The sequence below is a fragment of the Pteropus medius genome, unplaced genomic scaffold (genome assembly GCF_902729225.1).
Source record: "Pteropus medius unplaced genomic scaffold, Ma_sr-lr_union100, whole genome shotgun sequence".
In the NCBI taxonomy this organism is placed as follows: domain Eukaryota; kingdom Metazoa; phylum Chordata; class Mammalia; order Chiroptera; family Pteropodidae; genus Pteropus; species Pteropus medius.
Genome location: NW_024342470.1, coordinates 6,115,362 through 6,132,606, shown reverse-complemented (window position 1 = coordinate 6,132,606; position 17,245 = coordinate 6,115,362). Strand labels below are relative to the sequence as shown.

Below are 17,245 nucleotides of genomic sequence, written 5' to 3'. Positions count from 1 at the left end.
AATCTCAGATACTGACATCCCTCCAGGTTAAACCTGACTAAATGTTTCACCTTCTTTCATGGTGATGATTCCAAATAATCCTCACATGACTTCCCAGCATACTTTCTTTACCATGAGAAAGAAGAGGAATGCTTGATCCAGTTGGTGGTATCATATACTACTGTCACTTTTTATAATACACTGCAGCAATACCCTTCACCAATTATGGCCTGATTACACCCACTCAACTTCCCAAGATGAGAGAACCTAATAAACACAGTAAGCAGAAGGCTTTCACAAAAGAGTCCTTTATCTCACAGGCACTAGTGGAAGAAGCTCTCATGAATTTCATTTCTTTGGGAAGAACTGAGTATATTTTAGACAAACTACAGTTCTACAAAGAAATCGGGCATCCTTCAACATTCAACAGATGCTTTTTGTATATGCTAGGTACTAGTTCTACGTATTAGGGAATAAAAGAGATGAAAATCCCTGACCTCATGAAAACTTACGTTCCACCAAGAAGAGATATGTAATAAATAAACAAAACGTGTAGCATGCTAAATGATTGTTGCTATGGAAAAAATAAAGCAGGAAAGGAACATAAAGAGTTCCAGGAAGGGGCTTCTGAAATGGAAGGAAGTGACAACGTGAGCTATACAGACGTCTGAGGAAGGAGCACTCTGGGCAGGTAAGACAGAAAGCGCAAAGGCTCTCAAAAGGGAGTGTGCCTAGGATATAGAAGAAAATAGCAAGGAAGCCAGGGAGGCTAAACCTGAGTGGATAAGCAAAAGGAGAATTAATGGGGGCTACATCGTGTAGGGCCTTCTGAGCCATTGTGATAACTTTTACTAAAAAGGTGGTGAATGCCATTGGAGGGTTGGGAACAGAAAGTTTAAATGAAATATTTTAAATAGGGTCACTTTAGCTGTTATGTGTTGAGAACAGACTGAAGGTGAGCGAAAAGTAAGCAAGGAGACGAGGTAAAAGGCTATACTTTTTCAATTGCTGAACTCTAATCAATTTCCATTCCCGAGCTTTCCATCTATTGGTAATCCTTAACAACGAAACGTTAGAAACATATTATTATGTCCAGACTCTGTATTTTGATTAGAGTAAGTTTTAAGTATATAACTTTATAAATTGTATTCATGTATCAGTGTTTTTAAATTCTCTGCACGTGAGAGAGGTAACCTAGAATTCACTCATTTTTAATATCCTTGAAGGAAAAGTAATAAACAAATCTGATTCACCAATACTCAAAGTTAATAAAAGACAGACTAAAAGCAGAGAGTGGAAAAAACCGGTAAACAAATTCTATCTACATGATTATCTGATTCAGGAACCTCTCAAATACATAAAACAGTAGAAAACAGTCCATAGGTACATATTTTGAGGTTCAGAACGATAAGGGTGATTTGTAAGGTCACGTAACTAGTAAGTGGATAACCAGAAATCAAACTTGAGTTTCTTGAGCTCAAGGCCAATGCTTTTTCCATGTGTTATTACTGCCCAGGTCTATGATTCACCATAAGACTAAGGGACTTTCAAAAATTGTAAAATTTTAGGCTATAAAGAATGGGCATTGATTCTTGCAGAATGGTACTGCAAATGAAGAAACGTGTGCTCCTTAGTGGGTTATTTTTCTCAAAGCAATTCTTAGAAAAAGAACAAATACTTAAAAAAAAATTTTTTTTATGGTGACATTGGTTAACAAAATCCAGTAAGTTTCAGGTGTACAATTTAACAAAAAGACATATATGTATATAGCATTGTATATTCACCTCCCATAAAAGAACAAATACTAATATAATATCTAGGTTGAAATTCATTCAACAATTACCTGTGGAATTCATGAGAAAATGAATCACATAGCACTTTAACCTTCTCTTTCCCTCTCCCCTCTGAATCCTACTCTTGTTCTGGCCAGAGAATCCACCCCTTATATTTTAAAATGAGAATATGTAAAGAGATGGAAAGGAGAAAAGGAATACAGAGAATAGCCACAGAAAATGAAAGAATCTGAAGTTCAAATATAGAGTGAAAAGTGAAAAAGATAAATTCAGCAAACAATCATTGACTATCCTCTGTAAGTCACGCAGTTAGAAATACAAAGATGACATTTCAGGAATCGCCAGCCTAAATAAACACCCACACTAATTCTACTTAAAACCAAGTACTTGGTTTCAAGTCCTAATGTTTAAAGCTATTACAATTACAGTATCCATTTGTTGAGAACTCCTACCTCTTATGCAAATTGTGACCATAAAGGAATCTTGCACTTTATCAGCTGTAATGAATACAAAAATAATGTGGTACTAGGTGAATTTTTCACACACTAATCAGAGTTAAGAGATAAAGAGCCTGGGTATTAAGGCATGACTTAGAGGTAAAAAAGGTCAACAACAAAAATAATAGTTCTCCATCATTATAGTTTTTAGCCATATAAGGACCTTGCCAGACGGAAGAGTAAATCTTATATCTAGTCAGGAACTTACCGATTTGATCAAAGACAAAAATATTTACAGCAAGAACTCCAGAATTTCATAAAAACAGTGAGTCACTCTTCAATGTTTTGTTTTTTTCATGGAAGAAGGTGATTCGTTTCCTCCTAATTCTTCAGATCACATCACGTCAATACCATGTGTTAATAACCAATTAATTACAATGTAGATGGAATTGCCATATGATTGAACTGAAGGATGATTTATAAAAGGATATACAGAATGGTTGTAAATTTTCACAAACCCTCTTTAAACTTTCTGAAAAAGTATTTCCTACCTGGGGGGCATTTGTAGCCACTAAAAATGCATTTGTCCGCCCTGGGTGATCATAATCATGCATGGCAGCTGCCACGTATAAAGCCATCAATTCCAATGCAGGAATGTTTGAAGACAGACAACCATAGCTCTCATCTGGAATTGAGCAGCTCCTCGAAGAAATGTAAGCAATTTGCCCAGGGTTAATTCTATCGCCAGTATCTGAGGAACAAGCAAAATAAACCAGCATTATCCATAACTTCCTTACAGTGAAGTTAAGGAGGGGAATCCCCATAGGTAATATGATCTTATTTGTTTACTTACCTAATACTCTATAAACACAGATTTAAAATATTAGCCATCTTAACAAGTGTGAACTGACATATTGTGATAATTTTCAATTCCCTGATAATTAGTGATATCCAGTATCTTTTCATGTACCAATTTAAACTTTTCTTTGGAAAAATGTCTATTTAGTTTCTCTGCCTATTTTTTTTTTATCAGATTGTATTTTTGTTTGTTTGCTGTTGAGTTGTATGAATGCTTTATGTATTTTGGATAGCAACCCCTTATCTGCTATATGGTTTGCAAGTACTTTCTCTCATTCTGTAGGTTGTCTTTTTATTTTCTTAATTGTTTCCTTCATGCAGAAGCTTTTTAGTTTGATGTTGCTAGTGCTTTTGGTGTTATACTCATTTCTTTCCTATTCTCCAATGCAATCGTTATAAAGAAGCACACCCCCTAGTCCCAATAGTCTTTATTTTCACCATAATTTTCCATTTCAACATCTTTTTGGTCTCCCAAAGCCTTGTCTTCTACAGATACTTGATTCCATAACACTCTGTATAAGGACTTATAATACTGCTACTAAGAACTCTGAAGGAAGTAAGGACCATGGGAGAGAAAACACATATTGCATTAGGGAATACTTAAATCGTGGTGAGCAGGCTGGTGGTAGAAAACTGCTGTTAGCAAACTGCCAATGAGAGCTCAGAAAGAAATAAGGAATATATTCCTGGAAACTAGGGGAAAGGAGATCATTGTTATACAATAGCAGAAAGCTTATCCAAGTCATCTTCTTGTAACAATGAACTTGTAACAATAAACTTAGATATTTAGCTGAGGCGATTCCTAAGCAAAGTATTGAAGATATAACCTGGATTCTTACTGTTTGTAGTGGAAGGAGAGATTGAAAGAGAACCGTTAAGCAAAAAAGAACCAGGACTTGATAATTTGGGAAATTTTCAACCTGTCCAGACTACAGAAGATATTAAAAGTAGTAGGTTCATTGTCAGGATGGTGTACTCTGGACAGAAAGCCAAGGCTGTAGCTGGTCCACTTTTTGCTAATCCCTTGGAAGGATGAAAAGGTCAGGGTCAGAGACTTGAAGATGCTATGCTGCTGTCTTTAAAGAAGGGGCCATGAGCCGTGGAATGCAGGTGGCTTCTAGAAGCTGGAAGAGGCTAGGAAACAGATTCTCCATTAGATACTCTAAAATGAAAACAATCCTACTGACTCCTTGATTTTAGCCCAGTTTGACTTATTTCAGACTTCTGAACTCCAGAATTATAAGATATTTGTACTGTTTTAAGCCACTAAATCTGTGGTAATTTGTAACGGCAGCAATAGAAACCTAGTAACAGATTTTGGTACCTTGAAGTGGGCTATTGCTGTAACAAATACCTAAAAATGTAGATGTAGCTTTGGAATTGGGCAATAGGAAGAGGCTAGAATTTTAAAGAGCATTACAGACACCAATAGAGGATATTAATCAACATATTCAAGTTCACCAAACACCAAGCAGGACTAATATAGATAAAATAATAAACACCAAAAGCAAAGAGAAAAGGGACACAGTAGTTTTAAAAAGGAATAACATTTATGGCTAATTTGTCAACAGAATCTACAGAAATCAGAAGATAATGGAATGATATCTTCAAATGTACTGAAATATGAAAACATTCTAAGACAAAATAAATACAACTACAAACAAAAAAGCTAGAGAAAATGATCTCCAATGGAAGCACAGAACTACTGGAAGGAATAAAGAACACTAGAAAAGAGTAAATATTATGGCAGACAAAAATGAACATAGGGCAAATTCATCAAACAAATAATAGTACTTTCGACTTAATCACCAGAGACTATATAAAGCAGTGGCTGGGTCTAGGACATTTACAGATAAGTATGGTGCTATTTCTCAAGCATTTGTAACTGAGCAAATTCTGTCCCATGTGGCGTGTTGATGATGATGATGATGATGTGTGTGTGTGTGTGTCTGTCTGTCATCATTTCTTTCCTCTTTTACAATCTAGAATAAGAGAACCAATCATGAATTTTATAATTTAATTTATTTGTCTAAATAATTATAGCTATGATGAGGAACAGAACTAACTTCTTCAGGAACAAAGCTTGAAAGTTAAATGTTTTTAACACCATTTAAATACCTAAAAGGTGAAGCTTTTAAATATGTCCCCTTTCACTAGGAATGTATTTTAAATTTATATGATACACCTAAAACAAAAAATGAAGAATTAAAAGAAAAAAATAATTATCATAATATGCAGGATAGTGGTTACCTCAAAAGGAAATCAATAAGGATGGGTCATAGAAAAGAGAGATACGGTAGATCCAGCAGTTTGGATCTTAACCTAGCTAGCTCTTAATAGGTATAGTAGGTTTCCTAATCTGCATGTCATTATTATGTATCAAAACTTACATAGTTTTTTGTATATATCAAAGGTTACTTAATGAAAAATTTAAAAGGAGAGAGGTAATGAAATGAAATAGCTTGATTTATTATTCCTATTAAAAGAAAGATTTGTAGAAGGAAATACCTGTTTCATTTCCTGTTCCACGATCATTGTGGATCTGCTGTAAGCCAGGAATTGGCCGTGTTGTCAGATACCAAACTGCATGTAGGACATCTGTGGCATGTATACGATTGTGATCTGAAGTCACCAAAATGTTTTATAAAAGTGAACATTCTGTTATGTTTCACATAGGACATTTTAAAAACTACAATAATTTTCTAGTCATCCTCCTATATAAAATGTATGGCTTAGAATAATTTTCCATAATTATTGTTTCGTCTTATTTTTTAAAGCCTCTTGATGTGTTCTTTTAAAAACTTATACTATGAAAACATAGTAAAGGGGTCAAAGGAAAGGCAGGGTAACAAGGGCTGATTGGAAGGCACTAGAAAATTTACTTAAGGTTGCAATTCTAAAAAATATTTTGTAAACAGAGTCTGGGTTATGGAGACTCAAGTTTGTAGACAAAACAGGTTTTGTACACAGGCATATAGCACAGTTACAAATTCTAGACATTTGAACTTCCCTGTACCTCCCACCAAAAAATAAAAGAAAAAAAAAAAGATGAGAAATAATTTTTTCTTGGATCTGCTATAAAAATTAAATATTGAATGGTATGTGAACATATACATATCCATAGTGCATGATCAATGAAGCACTGGTTTGGTGAAATACCACTATGTGAAAAAAGGCAAGACCTATAAGTGAAACCCAGCTTTGCTACTTCTAGTTAAATGATCTTGGGGAAGATCCTTCTGAATTTTTACTTCTCACCTGTGAATGGTAGACAATACAGCCTTCCAACAAAGATTAAAGGAAATAACCTTTGTGAATCTAATGATTATAGTTAGAGCTGATACTCAATAAAAGTTAAACATTTAAATATTTAATGAGTACCTACCATGTAGAATTAGAAGATGCGATACTCAGTGTTAAGGCTACAGCTATGACATCATATCAATCCACTAAAAGCTTAATTATTATTAATACAATCACCACCTTTTATTGACCATTTACCATGTCTCACGAATTCTGATATGTGCTTTACATGAATTACATCACTATCTATAGGTAAGTACTATTGTTATTCTCACTTACAAACTTGTAAACTAAAGTTTAGAAAAGTTAGATCTAGAGACTTAACCAATATATCCTAGTTGGAGGTGACAATAAATACTCCTTACCAACTCTTTCTACCCATTCTCCTTCCCTTGAAGTTCATCTTAAAGTAGCACTTTATATCATCTATCAAATTTAGTCACTTTCTAAAATGCATACTTTATTAGTGGAAATTATAGTACATATAACTCACATTAAATTACTAAGTATCATTATTAATGATATGCCAATTAATAATTTAATAATTTGCTCTCGATATAATTGATTTTCCCCAAATATGTCCATACGAAGGGAAACTGTAGAATGTATTGACACATAAAGAAAACTATATCTTTTCCTAAGATGAAATTCAAATGATATTTTACCATAAAATTAAAAGCCATTAAAAATTATTCAACAAAACAGGATACCATTAAAAATTGAAATGCTATGGTAAAATTTTAAACACTTTAAAGTCAAGAATTTTCTGAAGCTCTCGACTTAATATTACTAAATATTTTTAGAGATAAGGCACTCAGATAAATATTAACATAGAAAGATATATATCATGTAGTAAGTGAAAAAGCAAATTATAAATAGGTATGATTTACTTTATAAAAAATATGTATAAGAAAAGTCTAGAAGAATAGATACCAAAATGTTAACAGTAGTCAGTAGTAGGACACAGATTTTAAATCTTTATTTAAAACTTGTTCAAACATGTAATCTAAAAGTGTTTAGGGGACTATCTGAAGGGAAAAATAATAAAGAGTTTCAAAACCAGTATTATTTGAACTTAAATAATAAGATATGTTCATACTTACAAGGAATGTCTCGATAGCCATTTTCTAATGCACGAAAATAGTTCATGAATTGTAGAGTGGGAATTTTAAATATTTCCAATAAACCAGTGTCTTGAAATAACGTATACATAACCTAAATGTCAATTAAAATAAAGTTCACTTTAAAAATCAGAATTTCTGTTTGTAGTTGAGTATATCATGTTTTTTGTGATTTGTATTTAGGAGTGTTAACCATGTATATGTCTTTAAGTTAATTTACTAAAAATTTCTCTACAATGAATTTTTCCAAAACATGAAAAAGGAAGGCATTACCTTAAAGCCCTCGAAAACCAAAGTTATCATGTCCTAGTTTTTAAATTTTTCCATTCTTTAAAAGAGCTTTTTATTCATAATTTATTGAAGGGCATATAATTTCTATTCTAGCCCTCCCTGGGTGTTAAAAAAAAGTCAGAACAATTTATTTACGGTTTTGCACTAAAGATTTCAATGAGATGAACTGATATAACCCCGACATAATTTATCCTTATGTTCTTATATTTCCTAAAAAAGATACTTTGGAGTTAATGAGAGTGATATTTTGGGAAAGTTAATCTGATGCTGTTGTGTGAACCCATCACAGAGAACCTTGAGTCAGGGTGCTAAAATGGAAGTATTTTTCCAAGGTTGTAGCAAGAAATGAACCATTTGGTCTTGAGTAAAGTACAAGGAGGGCAGGTGAAGAAAATGAAGCATAAGTTTCAGTGGTTAGAACTAGATCGCTTTTCATGTCCTTTTCAATCTCACAATTCAATATAAAGCAAAATTTTATTCTTTAGTAAAATTTAATCTCATTATTAATGGGCAAATAAATGACTTTTCATTTATGTATTACACATATAATTACATGAAATACATTATATATGTTTACATATGGGTTTTTATGTTTCTTTTTTCAAATTTTCTACTTACAATCTCATTTGTGAAAAAATAATTCAAAGAAAAATGTTGAATTTATGCCTAAACCAATATTATACATTTTTAGATTTTGCTTTTCATAAAGATTCAAAAATATTCATTTATAATTTTAAAAAGTAGTGGAGATCCGAAACAAACCTGACTAAGGATCCTTCCTGATTTCTCTCCCATGTTTTCTACAAGTTCAAAAATTTGAAAATTCCAGTTGCTCATCTTTTCTATTAATGAGTCATAATCTTCTATTAAAATCAGGTCCAGTGATGCTTCTTGTTCAGTCTGTACACACACAGGAAAAAAACCCAAACCAACTTAACCTTTCCTTTTATAAATATTTTTAAGTCCATATCTAAATGAGAACACTTAAAATCAAACATTAAAAAATGGTCACTCTATTTTCTACAACTTTTCTCAAACATAACTTGTACTTCCTATTTCGTCTCTTTGTAGAATACTATCTTCATACATATGTAAATATGTCTTCCAGGCATCAGAAGACTTCTTAACCTTGACATTACTTTTATAAATAAAAATATATTTTCAAAACACTATACAAACCTAAAATCTATTTTCATTTTTGAAGTTACAGATATCAAGGATAATAGAAAGACACTCATATCCTTACATTGGCATTTATTGCTATCTTAACTTCCCAAGAGAAATGGATGGGTTTTTTCCTTTACGAACAGGAAAAATTGCTATTTTAAGAAAGTAGATTTTCATTATCTTTTAATGACTATGCACATGTTCCTCAGACTTTACACATATATAGTGAAGAAACTATTGGCATAGAAAATAATATATTACTATAAAACTAAGTAATATATTATTTTACTATATTATTTTACTATTTTAATATAGTAATATATTATTTTCTATCGGCATAGAAAATAATATATTACTATAAAACTAAGTGTTGCACTTTGTTGTTCTAGGATGAGTTTAGCAGTAATTTTTTTTTATCTAAGGTTTTCTTTAATGTGGTTTAGTGATTTTTCTCAGTAAAAAAAAAAATTAAAAAATATCATTTTATATTAAACACCTTGTTCTGGACAAAAACAATGAAATTAAGCACTAACATTATCTTTCACCTTAACATAATCATATTGAAAGTTTATCTTTTACATTTGGTTGCTGTTCATTCTGTGCCTCTTCTGGTAGGTGATTATCACCTTCCAAAAATAAGTTTCTGCAACCTCTGTTCTCTGTTTCCACTTCTTGTTGAGGTTCTGTAAGGTTGAGTGATTCTTTTGAGAAAATGGTGTTATCTTCACCACCTTTCAAAAAATATATACAGTAATAAATAAGAATAAAACTTTATATGGATAGGTTTATAAGAAATTATTTGCAAAATAATTCAGATAAAGTGAACCATACAATATAAATTAATGACACTAATTAACTAATTACACCATTAAGTTGTATCTTGCTGGACTGTTTGGCCCAGGTACCTTGTGCTCTGTCAATATAGACATTTAACCTGATATATCTATTCATGGGTGAAAGATATGGGCGGATATCATTTATAAAAGTGAGAAACAGAAAAGTCCCTATTGATGGGAACTTTTTACCAGTTTGATGTAAACAATTTCCAACATCTGAAATTGTCTGAGTTTTGGACATGAAAACTCTAAATTCATAATTATGAATGAGATTAAGGCACATCTAAAAATTAAAACACAGTATCGTGAACTATGACTTATTTCTCTACCAATGTGATATTAATAATAATCTTTTCCCCAAATAACATGGAAAAAGAAAGCAGCATTGGTAGCTAAACAGTATTCACCCACATGTAAAAAAGAAAATTCGTTCTACTTGTAATACCCTGTACAGGAAACTTTCCCAAAACCCATCAACAGTAGAATAAACTAGTGTACTCATACAATTGAACACTACAGAGCAAAGAGAAAGAACTACAATCACGTGCAACAATATGTATGATTCTTAAAAATACAATGTTGGGTAAGGAAGCCAGACTCAAGGTACATACTCTGTGATTCCTATTACAAAAGGTTTAAAACCATCAAAGCTGATACATATGATGAGTATTGAAAGACAGGATGAACATTATCTTTGGAGGATGAACCTGGAAAGGGGCTTGAGGGGGAATTCTGAGGTGATGGTTATGTTTTGTTTATTGATCTGTGTGCTAATTGCACAGGTATAAGTGTGTACTCATTGGAGTTGAAGAACTAGGTTTAAATTCTGATTTTTGTATTTAATAACGGCAAGCTTTTGCCCCTGTAAAATGTGGATAATAACACCTACCTTAGTAGATGTTACACATAATAGGTGCTCAATAAATGTTAGTCAAATCTGAACCTGATGCACTGAATATGCTAAAAAGTAATAAATTAATGTTCAGAAAGTATTATCCCCTGGAAAAATTTTTTCCAAATGAAAGGCATTTATTTTAAGAAATGAAATTTAGAATATTCACCTATTCTTAGTTAAGGTACTAACTACAATAATCTAAAATAGCCATCAATCTAAAAATTGTTGGCATTTGAGGTGTCTGATTTACCTTTAAATGATCTAATCTTATGATAACTATATCTTAAAGATAATAATAATAACAGTTGCAATAAAGGTAGCAATTTCTTTTCCAAAGATGTCCACAACACCATCTCTTGTCCCACATGCACTCTTGAAATGTATTCTTGCCACTCCATCAAGAGAGAGCATTTATTTCCCAACCCCCTCAGATATGGACGGGCTGCATAACTGTTCTGATTAACAGAAATATGGCAGAAGTGATACTTTGTTCTGGGGTGGAGCCATTAACTAAACTGGCAGCTTCTACTTCCCCCTCTTAGAATCCAGCCAACATGTTGGAAGAAGCCCATAGAGAGGTCATAATTAGACACATGAGTAATCTATCTTGGAAATTCAGCCCCATCAGTCCTTCAGATGACTCGCTCTTGCCAATATCTGATTGCAAGAGCGAGTCATCTGAAGTCACATGTGAGCCCTCAAGTGAAAATCTTCCAGCTGAGACCAGTCATTCCAAAGAATTGAGAATAAGTTATTTTTTAAAATCTTCGTTGAATATAATTACATACCACAAAATCCATCCATTTTAAGTGTATAATAATTCAACAATTTTAGTAAATTTACAGTTATGCAACCATTATGATAATCCAGTTTTAGAACGTACTCATCCACTCCCAAAAGGGATCCTCATGACTACTTACAGTTAAACTCTATTTTCACCCTCGCTAATAACTGTTCTGGTTACTGTCTCTATAAATTTGCCTTTTCTAGAATTTTATATAAATGGAATCTTATAATACGTAATATTTTGAGCCTGGCTTCTTTCGCTTAGAATATTTTGAAGTTTATCCACATAATAGCATGTATCAGAAGTTTGTTCCTTTAATTGCTAAATTAAATTCTATTCTATGGATATATCTAGAGATATTTATCCATTCACAGGTTGATGGACATTTGGATAATTTCCAGTTTTGCACTATCATGAATATTGATTTCCTACTGGTATTTATGAGGAGCTTGTTAGTTCTTCAATGGCTTCAAGCAGATTGTTTGTCCAGCTTTTCCAGCTACTTCAGGGGGCATGTTAGTATAAGTTAGCTAGTTGTTATTGGAAGCTTGAATCATCAAGTGGTTAAAGTTATAAAACAACTATAGTTTTATCACCAACAATATTTCTTGTTTGAGCGTATAAAATGTTTCCGAATGATTAATTTTAAAACTACTCTCTGTGCCATCAAAAAATCATACAAACCTTTTGGCCTTAGATTGTATGGTATAAATTTTATCATTAATATACTTAATTTCACTATTTATGAGCTTGAGCCATAACCTAAGATTATTTCATTTGTACAGCACATTTTTATTCTTCAAAATACTTTCACCATCTATTATTTATAATTTGTCCTAATAACTCCCCTCTGAAGTAGATATAAACACTATAATCTTCATTTTAAAAATGGATAAAGTTAAACACATTCATTTATCCTAAAAAAATAATGTAAGAAAGTGATCTTAAAGTTAAACGTATTTGACTTTTGCAATCTCACCTGACTTTCCACTGTGGTACTCTGTACCAGACTCTGATTCAGATGTTCCAACATATTTCAGTATTTGATGTCCACAGCTTATAGGATAAAACAGATAAATATATAGAAACATATGTATATGTAATAAATGAGGCCATTTTTTTACTTAAATACAATTAGAAAATCTTTTTTAACCAAGATCCCAAATGCAACACATCCTAATATTCTAATCTCTATATAAGTTTAATAGGTTTATCCTAGAAAGTATCTGTGTGTCCCTGAAGAAAATAACATTTTGAAAAAGTCAACACATTTGAGGTAAACACTTATTACTAGCAAAACAAATTAGAATGAGCACCATATGAACTGGGTATTATAAATCAGCACTAAAGTAGTAAAGACTAAATTAACTCTCATACATTTACTGATATCTTATGGTAGATAGAATACCACTATTTCATTTTAGATGGAGATGACTAAATTCAAAAATGAGTAACAATGAAATGAGAAAAATCTTATTTATAATAAAAAAAAAACTACTAGATAAAGAGGATACAATTCATCATCGAGTTAGAATATGGAACTAGGAAACAAGTAATATTTTACTGAAGAACATATATTGTAAAACAGAAGTAAACATGTAGATACTTTACCTGTTGCATAAATTATTATCAGAATTTCTATGTTGCTGATAAAAATCTGGCGAATTGGGTGCATCACCCAGAGATCTGTGTAAAATAACACTTGGCTTAGTAAGAAAGTCAGCAGTGTCAGGAAATTCAACAGGTGTTCGATTAGTTAGAGAGCCAGCAGACACTGGTCCATGGCTGGGAGAATTCACAGGACTCAAGCTGGGTAACGCACCTTGAAAAATTGAGAGGAAAAAAATGTGTATATAAGTGTATACTGTTGATTGTCAATGTTTGTGTACTTAAAAAGAGCATTTTCCTTCTTTAAAGAAAGCAAATTATTTACAATTAAATGATAAAACAGATTTCTAGGTGGAGCTATCTTCAAGACATTCTAGGAATTTAAGCAGAATATAGGCCATATTTGTCATCATCAATGACTGAAATAAACACTCTATAGCAGGATGGCATGTTAAAGGTAAATATTAAGAGTATAACTAAAATGTACATACTGCATGGCACAAATTTTCCTAATTCATATTGGTCTTTATCTTTCACATTTTGTGTCTCCACCAACTTGATTATTCACATGAACAAAGCATCTTTACCAAATTTTATCAAATATTTTGCAATATAGTAAAATTGATTTTTATTGAAGAATCAAAGTTCTTTTTTTTCTTATGAAGTGATCCCCCTATTACTCTAGCATCTATCTGGCACTACACACAATCATTACAACAATATTGACTATATGCCCTGTGCTGTACTTTATATCCCCGTGACTGTTTTGTAACTACTAATTTGTTCTTCTTCATCCCTTCACCTTTTTCACCCAGTCCCCCAACTCGCCTCCCCTCTGGTAATCACCAGTTTGTTCTCTGTATCTGCTAGTCTGTCTTTGTTTAGTTTGTTCCACTTCTTTTGTTCTTTAGATTCCACATACAAGTGAAATCATATGATATTTATCTTTCTCTGTCTGACATATTTCACTCAGCATAATATGCTCTAGGGTTATCCATCTCATTACAAACGGTTAAAAATTTTTTAATGGCTGAGTAATATTCTGTTGTATATATGTACCATAACTTCTTTATCCAATCATCTATTGATGGGCACTTAGGTTGCTTCCATATCTTGGCTATTGTGAACAGCATTGCCATGAACACAGGGTACACTAGTGTTTGGGTTTTCTTTGGGTAAATTTCCACAAGTGCAATTGCTGGGTCAAAAGGTAGTTCTATTTTTAATTTTTTGAGGAACCTCCAAACTGTTTTCCATAGTAGTTGTACCAATTTATAAACTTCTTAATAGCATTAAGCAAGTTGAGCATATGATAAAATTATATGTTAACACGACAGCATACCCTTTAAAAAAACATGCAAACCTTCCCAGCTTATTCATTTATTCAATACATATTTGAAAGCCTACTATATGCTGGAAAATGTGCTGAGTTTTCCAATGGAGAGAAAGATACCATCTCTGCAATTCAACAAACCTAGAGTCTAGGGGAGAATACAAACAAGTGCTAAGTGCTAAAATAAGAAAAATCAGAGTGCTTCAGAAATGCATCTCTAATCCTACTGATTTACTCAAGAAACCTTTGCTGAGTGCTTTGACCTAAGGCAATATGGGTATGTCTGAGACAGGCAGGCAGATTTAAAACTTTATTTAAAAATAACCAAGTAAAGTATGAATCAGAGAGGAAAGCAAATAACCGTTATTAAGTACCTATGATATTTTCAGGCACAGTGGTAAACACTTAGAGATGTGTGTGGTTAATTTTATGTGTCAATTTGGTTAGGCTATGGTGCCCAGCTGTTTGATCAAACAGTAGTCTAGATGTTGCTGTGAAGATATTTTTGGGATGTGATTAACATTTATATCAGACTGAATTACCCTCACCGTAGGTTGGCCTCATCCGATCAGTTGAAAACCTTGAGAGAAAAAAGACTGAGGTCCTCCAAAGAGAAAGGAATTTTGCCTCCAGATTGCTTTGAGACTCCAGACTGCAAATTCAACTCCTGCTAGAATTTCCAGGCTAGCAGCCTGCGCTGAAAATCTTAGACCTGCCAGCCCTCACAATCTTCCGATCCAATCAATGCCTTAAATCCATCCCCCTACCCTCTTTCTCTCACTCTCTCTACATACATACATAGACACACACACACAAACATCCTATTCTCTTTCTCTGGAGAACTCTGACCAATACAATGTGTTATTTAATCTTCACAATAACCCTTTGACTTAAGTAGCATTTTTACTTTACATGTGAAGAGAAAAACTACAAAGAAAACTCCAGGAAACTTGATTTAGTTAACACAGTTAATACTGTGAGACCACGCTCTTTCCAGGGATGCCTCTGCTGTTCTATCAGATTGTTTAAATTAAAAAATTTTTTTAATTAAAAAAATTTAAAAAGAGAAATTTTATTTTTCTTTTGAAGTACTGAAATGCCAAATTGTCTTCCAAAGTGGCTGTAACGTTTTACTTCCCCAACAGCAATGTATGAGCGTTTCTACTTCGGAACATTTTAATCATCATTTGTCATCATCTGTCTTTATAATTAATTGCAGACATCATAGTAGGTATGAAGTCACAGTTCATTGTGGTTTTGATTTCCATTTCCCTAATGATTAATGATGCTGAGCATCTTTTCATGCAGTTATAGGCCATTTCTATTCTTCTTTGGAGAAATGTCTATTCTGATTTTCTGTCCATTTTTTAATAAGGTCATTTGTCCTTTTATTATTATTTTTTTGTCTTTATTGAAATGGACAATTAGTTGCTTGTATTTACATTGTACAATTCAATGATTTTTTTTCAATTATAGTTGGCATACAATAACGTATCAGTTTCAATTGTATAGCACAGTGATCAGAGATCCACGTAACTCGCAGTGATCGCCCCCCTAAATCTAGTACCCCTCTTCTCCCTTACATATTTATTACAACCTAGAATCTAGGGGAGAATACAAACAAGTGCCATCTTATTAGCCATCTTCCCAGTGCTATACTCTACATCTCCATGTCTGTTCTGCAACTGTCCATGTGTACCTCTTAATCCCATTGCCTTTTTTTTGGTCCCTCCCAAACCCCCTCTCACCTAGTATCCCTCTAAACATTCTCTGTATCTATGAGTTTATCTCTGCTTTTGTTGTTGTTGATTTTGTTCTTTAGTTTTCACATGTACATGAAATCATGATATCCGTCTTTCTCTATCCGACCCATTTCATTAAGCACAATATCCTCTAGGTCCATCAAGGCAGTATCTTTTTCCATTCCCTTCCTTTTAGTCTGTGTGTCTTTTAATCCTAAGTGAGTCTCTTGTAGGCAGCATACGTAGGGATCTTGTTCTCTTATACATTCAGCCACTCTATCTTTTGGTTGGAGCATTTAATTCTTTTCCACTTGAGGTACTTGTTGATAGGAATGTAGCCGTCACCATTCTTTATTCCTGTTTTTGATACATGTTTTTCCTTCTTAAAGAAGTCCCTCTAATATTTGATGTAATACTGGCTTGGCGATGATAAATTCCTTTAGCTTATTTTTGTCTGAGAAGCTCTTTAACTGTCCTTCAACTCTAACTGGTAGCTTTGCTGGATAAATTATTCTTGGTTGTAGATCCTGGGTCTTCATCGAGTCCAATATTTTGTGCCAAGCCCTTCTGTCCTACATAGTTTCTTTTGAGAAATCAGCTACCAGTCTTATGAGTGCTCCCTTGCAGGTAACTAACTGCTTTTCTCTTGCTGCTTTTAAGATCTCAGTATTTAACCTTCGGCTTTTTAATTATGATGTGTCTTGGTATGAGCCTCTTGTTTTCTTTCAGGTACCTCTATGACATGAATATTTTTACCTTTAATAGTGTCCCATAGGTTCCTTAAATTATTATTATAGTCTTGGCTTCTTTTTTCTTGCCATTCTGATTGAGTGTCCTTGGCTTTCCCACCCTCTAGATAGGTCATTTGATCCTCTTCTTTATTCACTTTGTTTATTCCATTTAATATACTTTTCCTCTTAGATAATGTGCTCTTCATTTATGACTGGTTCCCTTTTATAATTTCCATTTCCATTTTTATGTTTTTTATCTCTTTGTTGAGTTCTCACTGAATTCATCTACCCTTCCTATAAGTTCAATGAGCATCTTTATAACTAGTGTTTTGAACTCTGCATCTGTTAGATTATCTGACTCCAT

The 17,245-nt window shown here is 32.9% G+C and overlaps 1 protein-coding gene across 2 annotated transcripts in view; it reads right to left on the bottom strand.

Annotated features, from left to right (window-relative positions):
* Positions 1-17,245, bottom strand: part of PDE3B (phosphodiesterase 3B) — a 140,154-nt gene that overhangs the window by 15,466 nt on the left and 107,443 nt on the right. The window contains exons 6-12 of one of the 2 annotated variants that reach the window (XM_039863661.1): positions 13,079-13,289; positions 12,447-12,523; positions 9,529-9,680; positions 8,545-8,682; positions 7,474-7,585; positions 5,576-5,689; positions 2,761-2,960 (exon numbers count right to left, since the gene is read on the bottom strand). In XM_039863661.1, coding sequence (XP_039719595.1) covers positions 2,761-2,960; positions 5,576-5,689; positions 7,474-7,585; positions 8,545-8,682; positions 9,529-9,680; positions 12,447-12,523; positions 13,079-13,289 — 1,004 coding nt within the window. The remainder of the gene's footprint in view (positions 1-2,760; positions 2,961-5,575; positions 5,690-7,473; positions 7,586-8,544; positions 8,683-9,528; positions 9,681-12,446; positions 12,524-13,078; positions 13,290-17,245) is intronic. The other variant, XM_039863662.1, reaches the window with a different exon arrangement.